This window comes from Crinia signifera, chromosome 1 (genome assembly GCF_055691185.1).
Source record: "Crinia signifera chromosome 1, ASM5569118v1, whole genome shotgun sequence".
NCBI classification, from domain to species: Eukaryota; Metazoa; Chordata; class Amphibia; order Anura; family Myobatrachidae; genus Crinia; species Crinia signifera.
In genome coordinates, this window is record NC_139217.1 from 137,223,647 (window position 1) to 137,236,149 (window position 12,503).

Genomic DNA, 12,503 nt, shown 5'->3' on the forward strand with positions numbered 1-12,503 from the left:
AGTAATAGGACACCTCAGACTGCCCCCTCTGTATAATAATTACAGGACACACAGAGACTGCTCCCCCTGTATAATAATTACAGGACACCACAGACTGCTCCCCCTGTATAATAATTACCGGACACACACAGACTGCTCCCCCTGTATAATAATTACAGGACACCACAGACTGCTCCCCCTGTATAATAATTACCGGACACACACAGACTGCTCCCCCTGTATAATAATTACAGGACACCACAGACTGCTCCCCCTGTATAATAATTACCGGACACCACAGACTGCTCCCCTTGTATAATAATTACCGGACACACACACAGACTGCTCCCCCTGTATAATAATTACAGGACACACACACAGACTGCTCCCCCTGTATAATAATTACAGGACACACACAGACTGCTCCCCCTGTATAATAATTACAGGACACACACAGACTGCTCCCCCTGTATAATAATTACAGGACACACACAGACTGCTCCCCCTGTATAATAATTACCGGACACACACAGACTGCTCCCCCTGTATAATAATTACAGGACACCACAGACTGCTCCCCCTGTATAATAATTACAGGACACCACAGACTGCTCCCCCTGTATAATAATTACAGGACACCACAGACTGCTCCCCCTGTATAATAATTACAGGACACCACAGACTGCTCCCCCTGTATAATAATAATTACAGGACACCACAGACTGCTCCCCCTGTATAATAATTACAGGACACCACAGACTGCTCCCCCTGTATAATAATTACAGGACACCACAGACTGCTCCCCCTGTATAATAATTACAGGACACCACAGACTGCTCCCCCTGTATAATAATTACCGGACACACACACAGACTGCTCCCCCTGTATAATAATTACAGTACACACACACACACAGACTGCTCCCCCTGTATAATAATTACAGGACACACACAGACTGCTCCCCCTGTATAATAATTACAGGACACACACAGACTGCTCCCCCTGTATAATAATTACAGGACACACACAGACTGCTCCCCCTGTATAATAATTACAGGACACACACAGACTGCTCCCCCTGTATAATAATTACAGGACACACACAGACTGCTCCCCCTGTATAATAATTACAGGACACACACAGACTGCTCCCCCTGTATAATAATTACCGGACACACACAGACTGCTCCCCCTGTATAATAATTACAGGACACCACAGACTGCTCCCCCTGTATAATAATTACCGGACACACACACAGACTGCTCCCCCTGTATAATAATTACCGGACACACACACAGACTGCTCCCCCTGTATAATAATTACAGGACACCACAGACTGCTCCCCCTGTATAATAATTACAGGACACCACAGACTGCTCCCCCTGTATAATAATTACAGGACACACACAGACTGCTCCCCCTGTATACCAAAGCTAATAGGACACCACAGGCTTCTCCCCCTGTATACCAAAGCTAATAGGACACCACAGGCTGCTCCCCCTGTATAGCAAAGCTAATAGGACACCACAGGCTGCTCCCCCTGTATAATAGTAATAGGACACCTAAGACTGCTCCCCCTGTATAATAATTACAGGACACCACAGACTGCTCCCCCTGTATAATAATTACAGGACACCACAGACTGCTCCCCCTGTATAATAATTACAGGACACCACAGACTGCTCCCCCTGTATAATAATTACAGGACACACACAGACTGCTCCCCCTGTATAATAATTACCGGACACCACAGACTGCTCCCCCTGTATAATAATTACAGGACACCACAGACTGCTCCCCCTGTATAATAATTACAGGACACCACAGACTGCTCCCCCTGTATAATAATTACAGGACACACACAGACTGCTCCCCCTGTATAATAATTACAGGACACCACAGACTGCTCCCCCTGTATAATAATAACAGGACAACACAGGCTGCTTCTAGTGTTGCCAAAGTAGCAGCCACACCACTAGTTTGAATACTGGCAATATACATAAAAAAAAAACATCTGCTCACCTTTATGAACTCAGTACATGGGGAGCGTGCAGGCCACAACCCGCAAATGCACTTAAAAGTGCCTTCTGGCTCCGTTGCCTGCACCTCCCTCTCTCCCTCCCTCAGACCAGGTCCAGTCTGGGGACACGGGGAAACGGTGGCAGCCCCTGCTCAGTAGCGACGCGAGGCGGGCTTGCAATGCGCGCCTTCTGCCCCTGAACATGTCGGCCGCGGCATCGACGTCAGCACCGGCTCATGTGGTGCGCGTCGTCAGCCGCGGCTCACGTGGGGTGTGTGGGGGAGCCGCGTACTCGCCCGTCGGGAAGGAGACATCATGTCTCACTTCCCCTGTCATTATAACAAAGAGCGTGGTCCGGAGATCTGGCGGCTGCGGTCCGGAGATGGACCGCGGTCCGCCAGTTGCCGGTCCCTGGTCTATACCCATCAGTGCACTTGGTTTCTTAGAGGTCATCATTATTACTGTGTACTTGCACAAGCCCCATCTTTGGTGCAAAATATCCAAAAACCATATTTCAGTGCACAGCACGCACTCAGCTCTGCATAGCCCACAATGCCATCCGTATGTCCTTTCTGAGCTCAGAATACATGCCAGCACCTTGTTATGCCCATTCAGCTGCTAGGGGAAGGTGTCCTAATTGCATGCGCACAGTGTAAAAGCACGTTAAGGCCCATACACACTAGGTGATTTTGAGCTGCTCAGTTTTAAGCTACTTTGAGCTCAAAATCTTCAAGTGTGTACCGCCAGGTGATTCGCGGTGAGCGCTGTTGCATGTTCCCGTATCATCGTCTGCCGCCGCTGTGTATCGGCTGAGTGAACCTCTTTCCACAGTCTCCTACTTGACTTGTGGTTCACCACCCGTGAAAATCGCTGGGCTGGGTGAAAATCGCTCAGTGTGTATGCACTGAATGATTTTCACAGGATCGCTAGGCATACACACTGGTCATAAACCGTCCAGTGTGTATGCACCTTGTTATGTTTGCAAAAACCCTGCATCACTCCCAAAGTGTTATGTACTTTCAAATAATTCCTGCCCTACCGATCATTATGGTACATAAAGGATTATGGTTTGCTTGTGGCAAAAGAATAAAGGTGTGGAGTGCTAAAACAGTGTTACCAGTATGTGCCACAAATAGCTTTCTTGCGGGTTGGAAATCCTTTAGATGGATAGCATGTATGGGTATTGATTTGTGTTGTGCTAAATAACCCAAAGTGCAAAGCAATTTTAGTTTTAAGACAACTGGAAAGTGGCAGCTAGCAACTGATGAATCCCCCGGCTTACCGAATCAATTTGCACTGGGTAATCTTTTGGCACTAGGCTCTGGCATTTTTCTCGGTTTCCAATAAGTTTTCGGAACTCAAATATCCTTTAAATAGAATAAAAACAGATGATAAAACATATGTAGAAAAATGTTAGTGTTGTCTAAATGATACGAAGCATGTAGTGTTTCACCCTGGTATACAATATGTTGCACCATACAGATGGCCGGCGGTCAGAATCGTGACAGGGGTCTGGTATTTATACGGGTGTGGTACAGGGGTCCGACAGTCGGGATTCCGACAGTCATTAGCCCGACTGGCCGGACCCAGACAGCATGGCGAGTGCAACAAAGCCTCTTGCGGGCACGGTGACTCCCTACGCAAGCCACCTATTTTATTCTCCCTCTATGCAGGTTGTGGACCCCCACTAGGGAAAGTAGCCGACAGCCATCGGGAACCCGGCTGTTGGTATTTTGACATTCAGGATCCCGACGTCGGGTAAATGCCTGTTGGGATCCCAACTGTTGGGACCCTGTCCGGCACCCATGTATACTTTCCTTTTCATTGTACCCATCAACCCTAACCCCCCAAGCCCCCACCACCACCGATGTATAAAACAAGCACCTAGAATGAGTCCCATTCATTCATAGCACACAAAGGGATGACAGCAGTTACAGTGTGCCACAGCTGAATGAGAACTACCAACTTAAAACACATCCACATCCATTATTTCGATGTTATGGTCAGAAATTAATGACTAAGTTACTTCAATTAATTTATGATTTGGTAGATAGCTAGATGAGATTGCCAAGATGAACAAATTTCAGGTACAGGAGAAAATCCAATTTATGGCCAATGTGACTGGTAGCCACCAGCACTGATTTTGCCTATAATACAATAAGTGGACAAACAAAAGCACAACCTTGGCCACCACCACAGAAATGGATGAGCATGAAGTACAATTTACTTAATTTAGTCATATTTGCAAATATCTAAAAATAATAATGGTGTAGGGGTACGAGAAATAAATTCTGATATGTTTGGGAACCATTGGACAATATTGCCTTTACACCAATAATGCTGGGTACCCATTGCACATGATAAGTATGCAATGGGTACCTGCAGGGTAACCAGCATCGGCAAGTGAATACACACTTGCCAATCCCAGCAGCAACAGAGCCATACTGTGCCTTAGCTAGTGATTGAGAAGGTCACTAATGATGCACAGGAGCGCGCATCATCAGCAAAATAGCCATTTGTGTCCCATATGTTGCTCTGGTCTGCAGGATTAGACGACATTTTGTCTAGTATGTACCCAGCTTAAGATACCCATTTACTCAATCCTTACTTTGTAGAGGCAGCAGCAGAGAATAATAACTGCATTCAAACTATTTTCTGTTAATTATGGTAATACATTTACACTATGGACGATGAAGAAAACTTGCTATTAGTCTAGTATTAGACATTGCAAAAAAAGAATAAAAAAAATAGATACAACGATTACCTTTTCAAGTCTTCAGGTTTTCCCCATCCTCGGATGAAAAATTTAGTCAAGAGTAACCGCCTGTAGAGAACATCCAGTTTACTCAGGCCCATTTGTCACATCTGAATATAAAACAAAGCAAGTATTAGATAAGATTTTGTAGCAGTATGGAAAAAAACTACATTTTACATTTACACAGAATATTTCTACTTCCTTACATCACCTTGTCATCTGCAGCCTACAGCTAAACACTGTATTCTAATCTAGCTCTATCGGGACCATCATTTCTTCATGCACTGATGATCCTGATATTTAATTTTATATAGATGTGTCCACATAAATCTAGTCTCTATGAGTGTTAAACATTCCCTGTTAAACATGCGTATTTGCGTGTGACTACTTCCATTAAAAAAGCATCTTATTTGCAAAGTAATATGAACAGGGAAAAGCAGCTTCTGCTGATTAAAATTATACACAGCATGCCTATATTCAGTATGACCGAATCTGTATACAAAATGCATGGATGGCATTGCAGGCCTTAACTTTATAGTGTTCATTCTAGCACCCTGCACCTTTCACAACCTGTGTAGCTCGTCTTACCTGACTGGGGTTGTCACTCTGCGGTGCTTCTAGCACAGGTCTGGTCTGAAAATCAGTGCTGAAATACAGACCACACTGAGCTAGAATCACCACAGCACAGAGCGACACCCCAGGCAGGGAAAAGGAACTGCACAGGTTTTGAAAAAATGCAGGGTGCTAGAATGAACACTACTTTATTTAACATTTTGACAAAGCTCAAATTATCAAGTTACTTCTAAGTAACTGTACATCAAACTGCTACAAATGTAGCATCTAAGTTTATCTAATGATCAGAAAGCTCATTAGCTAAATGCTTGATGCACAGTTACCTATAAATATTAAAGTGAGCTTTGCACCCTTATTCTTATAATTGAGATGGCATCAACTATAGGTGCACCAGTAAAATAAAGATTTCATAATCAAATCTTCCTGATAAAATGTAACACTTAATATATAATATGTCCGGCAAATCTCTATATGTTATTAGTATTCATTCTAGCACCCTACACCTTTCAAAACAGGTGCAGTTCCTTTTTCCTGCCTGGGGTGCCGCAGTCTGCTTTGGGATCTTCTAGTAGTCTGGTCTATATTGAAAAACAGGCCACAAAGTCAAGCAGGTAACACAGCAGACAGTGCCACCCCAGGCAGGAGGGAGGAACTGCATAGGTTTCAAAAGGTGCAGGGTGCTAGAATGAACACTCATATTTGTGTCTGCACATGTGGACTTCTTTGTTTAATTATTCAAATTTGGGTTTTAACTGCAAGTGGGCCAATGAGATGAAGGGTCTCTGCCTGTCTACATCAGTGACAGGCACCAGCATAAGGTGGCCCATTTCCTTTCAAAAGGATTAAGAGTTAAATCAATGTATTTAAAAAAAAATACCTCTATCTGTAATATTATATCAGCTGCCATTTTAAACAAGTGGCAAAAGTCTGAAAATTATGGTTCTCGCGACAAAACACCCGTGAGTATGGGTTCGTATGTAGTAGCAAACGGATTAGAGTAGCTCAAGGAGCTCCCTCCGGAAGCTATTCCCAGCGCTGTGAATTGAATCAACCCCAATGTATCATCCTGACGTCACAGCCGGGTGGCCATTTGAATTTGCTGGCCTAGCTTTGACCTCAATCGCTGCAGCAGGTATGGGTCGACAGTCATTAGGTCAACCTCTGTAGGTCGACATGGGCATTATGTTGACACAAGTATTATGTCCACATGAAAAAGATCGACAAGAATTTTTCATGTTGTTTGCTGTCTATGTCAACTTAAGTTGACATGGACACAGTATAAGTGTACCGCTGTGCTCGCCATGCTTCGGGCACACTATTATATTCTCACTCAATGCCCACTTGGTTAGTAAAGTATGAAAAAAACACCTTTTTCTAAAAAGAAAAAACACAAAAAACATTTTGACTATTTTCAGGTCGACCTAGTGACTGTTGACCTATAGTGGTCGACTGAATGCTTGAAGATCTCCACATCCCCCTGCAGCAAGTGTACAGACAGTCTCTGCAAATTTATTGGCCATTGGCTGTGCTGTAATGTGATCCAGTATGTCTAAACGACGCTGACAAAGGGCCAGATGCACTAAGCTTCAAAAGTGATAAAATGGAGAATGATTAACAGCCAGCCAATCAGCTCCTACCTGACATGTCACAGGCTGGGTTTGAAAAATGTCAGGCGGGAGCGGATTGGTTGGTTGTTTATCACTTTTGAAGCTTAGTGCATCTGGGTCCTTAATGTGTCTCATAAGCAGACAGGTACATACTTTATCCATTTAGTCCTATATACATTTTCCTTATCTTACTGTTTACCTATGCTTTTGTATCCACTTGCTAGACAGCACTAAAGAGGATAAGCATGCAGGATTACCACTCCAAGAATACAAGCATTACATCATGGTTTATTATTACGTAGGGTAGAAGTACTTGCAGTGGGCTAATACTGCGACAAGAACTATGTAAATGTATCACATGGGTAAAACACTTAAATAATGTTGCATTACTGGTTTATTATGTTAGTACATAACCCTGTTATTTTTATATAAAACACAGAACGAGTAATGGTTTGCTTACAAATGAATTGCACTTTTAAACGACAATACAATCTAAAGAACAAATAAATACTCCATGAATAGCTACACACGTGAGCTGCTGAGAAAGCAGCCTGCTGCAAATTCTAGCATCCACTGCATGCTGCCATGTGACAACTGACAGCCCACAGAACTTATATACAATAACCACAATAGGACACGCACAAGTTATTGCAATCGTGTGTTTCCTACATATATATAGCAATTCAACAGCAATAAACATGCATAAGACAGTATACAGAACAGTCACTGCCAAACCCACCTCTATTACAGTGATACAGACAAATCCTGACCTTCACATTTCACCCACATTTCTATCCCCTCCCACTGACTGAACAGCCCAATCATGGAGTAAAAGACGTGATCAGAGGCAATACTTGGCATGACATGTAAGGAAAGAATAGCACTACAGTATTTCTATGTAAGATATGGAGATTTCCCAGCAGCTAAAGCATTCTCTTAATGACTGAAGTGCAGCAGAACTGTCTATTTTCTCCTGACATCATGAGATTTTAAAATGTAGCTAGCAGTGTGTTGGGTAGCTTTATAAAATGACTATTCTAATAACACAGTGGTTCTCAAACTCGGTCCTCGGGACCCCACACAGTTCACATTTTCCAAGTCACCCAACAGGTGTGCTTAAGTAATAACTGACTTTAAAAGATCCACAGGTGGAGTTATCTATTTCACTTGATTCTGCGAGGACCGAGTGTGATCCTTAGGACCGAGTTTGACAAACTGTGTAATAACATTTTATGGGGCAAGGATTATTATTATTATTATTATTTTTTTTAGAAAAAAACTAGTTATGAGCAGTGAAACTTCCTTCTGTTCTCCTGGCTAGTAGCACTGCATTACAGCAGTCCATAATACTCACATACTAGCGACTAGTTTAATCAGAAGGGAAGTATTTCAGTGTATGCGGTCATTAGGTCGAAAATTAAAAGGTAGACACATGAAAAATGGCTGCCATGCATTAGCTCGACACAAGCAAAAAGTCGACATGAGTTTTTTGTGATATTTTGTTTTTAAACCGACTTGTTTATACTTAACCATCCCAGTGGGCACCATAGAGGGAGAACATAATAATGTGCCAATGCCTGGTGAGCGCAGCGAGCCACACGAGGGGGCGCGGTACACTTCTACGGTGCCCATGTCAACCTAAACACCCAAAAAGTGAAACACTCATGTCGAACGTTTTAATGTCGATCTTTTGACTGTCAACCTATATTATTATATACCCAGATTTTAGAGGTGCCAAGACAAGATAGTCAGAAAACTAGCAATTCAGCAGGTTACAATCTCTCCACTATACAGTAGCCTAAAGATAATGCACACATTAATGTATTGCATTATTGTATTTGCAACAGGTTTAACAGTCTCTACAATGTCGAAACGTGTGCAGCGTGTTGGGACTCTAATATATATATAGTGTTAACACTTGTGCTGCACAGTGGCAGGATCATAACACACTCATTACTGTGGCAACAGAGCTCCCCACCGCCGTGCACTGCCTCCCCCGCTGGTCTCCATCGCCGCCGGCGCTCGCCAGAGGGGACATTCTGCCGGGCAAGGACAAGAGGCGCTCCATCTGTATGAACACATTGGTGTTTCATTTCAACACACTGAGAATAGTGCCGGAGGGAGCTCCCGAAGCTGTTCAAGTCAGCACACTGCTAAGTCCTCCTGGAGTGCGAACAGAAATCTGACAAAACTAGGTTGGCGATGCTGTTTTGTGCCCTAGCATGGTGCAAACAGCATCGCTTCAGGGCACTTAAGTCGGAAAATACCCATTCTCACAAATAAACACCCGCGATTGTTGCACTCTCCCTCACAGCACACTGAATTGAATCAATCTCATTGAAGAAATTTGCCCAAAATGTTGTGTTTTTGGTCTCTTAAGGTCCATACACACTGGGCGAATATGCCCAGCGGTTATGGACAGCGATGATTGCGTTCACCGCTGGGGGGAAAGCCACTCAGGGCATACACACTGAGCGGCTTTCCCCCTGCCCGGCGGATGGCTTTGTATAGCGCAGAGCCATTCTCAAAGCCGCTCATCTGCTGGTATTACTAGCAGATAAACGGCTTTCCAGGCGATGATGCGGGAGCGTGCAGCAGCTCTCACCGCTCATTGCAGGGGCATTCACACAGGGAATGCTGTTTTGATTGACTTTTAGCTCAAAGTCACCCAGTGTGTATGAGCCTTTACAAAAGATGTGGATGAAGCACCATATTGTGTGTTAATATAGTCAAACACTGACTTTTCTAACCCATGGGAGCCACGGTGTACAATGTCTAGGTCGACAACTAAATGGTCGAGTGACAGAAGGTCGACCCAAGCTGAAGATCGGCATGTACATGGTTGACACTCAAAGGGTCATCACAAGGTTTTCAGGGTTTTTTTGGTGTCTATGTTGTCGACATGGATACCGTATAAGTGTACCGCTGCACTCGCCATGCTGCGCTCTGTACACTATTATAGTCTAACTTCCAAGGTTGACATGGAAAAGGTAAATAGAAAACAGTGTCAAAAGGTAGAAGTGGAAATGGTTGACACAAGTTTTTTGCGTATCCTTTTCTATGTTTCATCATATGAGACCAAAATTATTGCAAATGTATTCCCTCTTGGGCTCGTTTCGCTTGCCACATTTCGGGCAAGGGAACTTGCTGATACCACTGCGCTTGGCATAGGGTTTTATTTCTAATCGTAGTCCACATGGATGGCAAATCAAGAAAAAGTGGAAAAAAAATGTGATAAACCCCCAAAAAACTTGTCCAGTCCATCTTCTCTCTATACACTGGAAATTGGCCAATGCATGGCACCACCCACAAAGTGGCTAGGACATTGCAGGTTTAACTCACCCTGGTGTGTTCTTTCCTGTTATCAGTCACAAACACAGGCAGCAGAACACACACATGTGATGCTCAGTTACATGTGCGGTGGCCGGGTCACAGTGAGAGCATGCTAGGGGACCACGGCCATCCCCGAGGCTGCCCATCACTTGCTGCTGACACTCCATAGCAGGGCTGGAACAGGGGGAGAGAGGGAGATGCCAGTCTTGCCCTTTCCACAACAGACATCCATTTCCAAACACTGTTTGTATATGAATGTTCCACTCGGTGCCCACAGCAAGTGCACACTACACACCACTGCCCCTACACCAGCAGCACCCGTTGCCCGCTCCGAGTCCCTACACACAGTCACACACATACTCACAGCACAGGGTCATGCAGAGCGAGTGGACATGTGCCCCAGTGGTGCCTCGAGATGGCAGCAGCTCGCCCACTGGAGCGTTTCCCAGGCTGCTTCTGCTGGGAGGAGGTGACCGGGCCGACGTCACATCGCGCACGTACTCAGCTGCTGTGGGCCAGTGCTGCCCCCGTCCCGATACACCAAACAGGACCAAGCGGGCACGGCGTCCTCTCTGTGGTGCTACTTGTATGGAGCAGCACTGTGTTCAGTACAAGGCTCATAGCCTAGCAAGGACTGGCATTGGAGGCATCTGGCTCCGATAACATGTCTGTCTAGTGGAGACTGACAAAAGAGTATTGCACAAAACGCTCTCATATGACATTCGCATCAGATCAGTTCATGTTCACGCTGGCTTATTCACTGTCAGATTGTTACTGTGTGAACAATCGGGTAGTTATTGTTTTGCCCACAGCTAAGATGGCGTGAAAGGGCGGAAGGCGCAGTGCTTTGTCATGTGACCCACCAATAAATGTGCCAAAGATCCAGGGCTGCTGCTGCTGCACTGCTGCAGTGCTGTATGTGCATGTTTTCAGCAGCAGTGTGTATGGCTTTCTGTGCCCGGCCTCTCCTCTCACCCCCGAATCGTAACTATTGTATTATTCATGTAAATAAATTGTAGCTGCCAGTTCCGAGTGTCATTTTCTCCATACTTTGTTATCCGCGTTCTGTGTGACTGTATGCATGGCCTCCAGCTTGACACTTTCCCGGGCAGTTGTGGGTTGTTTGTAACATTTACATATACTGTATATGCAAGGGAAGTTTTGCATTTCAGAAGCTAAGCATTAATGTGCCTCCAGATCCCTTTATTGAGTCACTCAGCTTTATATTTTTACATTAAAACTGATCAGATAAAACAAGTTGAACTACAGTAGTCTTTGGGAAATCCTAGGCACAATTTGTGTTACTGTTGTTTATGGCAGACTTTGGAGAGGAAGGTTACATTGCTCCGAGATCTAGATTTTTCACATATTTTATAATATATCACATTATATGTTTTTAGCCTATATTCCTATGCACATTGCACAAATACCATTTTAGTTTGCAGGTGTGTTCTCTGTAGTTGAATGGTTTCATTTCCTGGTGCAACATTAATTCTCATACAGTATGTCTCTTGGCCATCAGGATAACATTTACTGCAGAGATACTTTTTACATGGTGTGACTAAGCCCATATATTGCAAGGCACCATGGCCTCGCTGAGTGAGGATGATGAACCCCTCTTGGAATCATCAGATGCAGGGTAAGGTCATGAATGTACATAAAATGCCAGTACAGAATAACAAAATAATGTTTTGCAGTAAAAATATATTGTGTTAAAAGATATTAAAGAAAATAGTTATTGTATGATTTTTGTTTTATAACCTTACATATGCAAATCTAACAAAAAACGATTCCTTCACAATACACTCCTGGCAACCTCACAAACTGTCACCTTATGGTTTGTGTATGCTTCATTTTTAATATTAACTACTATATTGAAAGTAAACATAGAGAACAAGATGCTGGTATGAACCTTAATTAATACAACACTCTTCCCTGAACAGCCGCATAACTGCTGTCGGAGGAGTGTGGACCTGATTCTTCTTAAAGACTGAGTTAAAATAGAATAAAATTAAAGGACCTTTCCCAAATCTAAACCTAACCTCCCCTCCCACCACCTTACTGTAACTTGCCCCTACCTTTAACCTCCCTTCAGTGCTTAATACTATCACCCCTGGGTATTCTGGATCCCACTCCTGCAGCCTTACCCTAGCCTCCTCCTAGTGCCTATCCCTAACCTCTCCCGGTGTGCTGGATCTCTAGCACAGCCTAATACTAACTCCACCTGGTTCGCTG

The 12,503-nt window shown here is 44.1% G+C and overlaps 2 protein-coding genes across 3 annotated transcripts in view; one reads left to right on the top strand and one right to left on the bottom strand.

Moving 5' to 3' along the window:
* The window catches only part of ABHD18 (abhydrolase domain containing 18), a 34,525-nt gene extending 23,493 nt beyond the window's left edge, over window positions 1–11,032 (bottom strand). Inside the window, exons 1-3 of the mRNA XM_083174067.1 lie at window positions 10,633–11,032; window positions 4,765–4,865; window positions 3,283–3,367 (exon numbers count right to left, since the gene is read on the bottom strand). Coding sequence (XP_083030193.1) covers window positions 3,283–3,367; window positions 4,765–4,856 — 177 coding nt within the window. The 5' untranslated portion in view covers window positions 4,857–4,865; window positions 10,633–11,032. The remainder of the gene's footprint in view (window positions 1–3,282; window positions 3,368–4,764; window positions 4,866–10,632) is intronic.
* Window positions 10,732–12,503, top strand: part of MFSD8 (major facilitator superfamily domain containing 8) — a 41,192-nt gene continuing 39,420 nt past the window's right edge. Inside the window, exons 1-2 of one of the 2 annotated variants that reach the window (XM_083174045.1) lie at window positions 10,732–11,272; window positions 11,791–11,907. In XM_083174045.1, the coding sequence (XP_083030171.1) occupies window positions 11,855–11,907 (53 nt within the window). In that variant the 5' untranslated portion in view covers window positions 10,732–11,272; window positions 11,791–11,854. The remainder of the gene's footprint in view (window positions 11,273–11,790; window positions 11,908–12,503) is intronic. The other variant, XM_083174055.1, reaches the window with a different exon arrangement.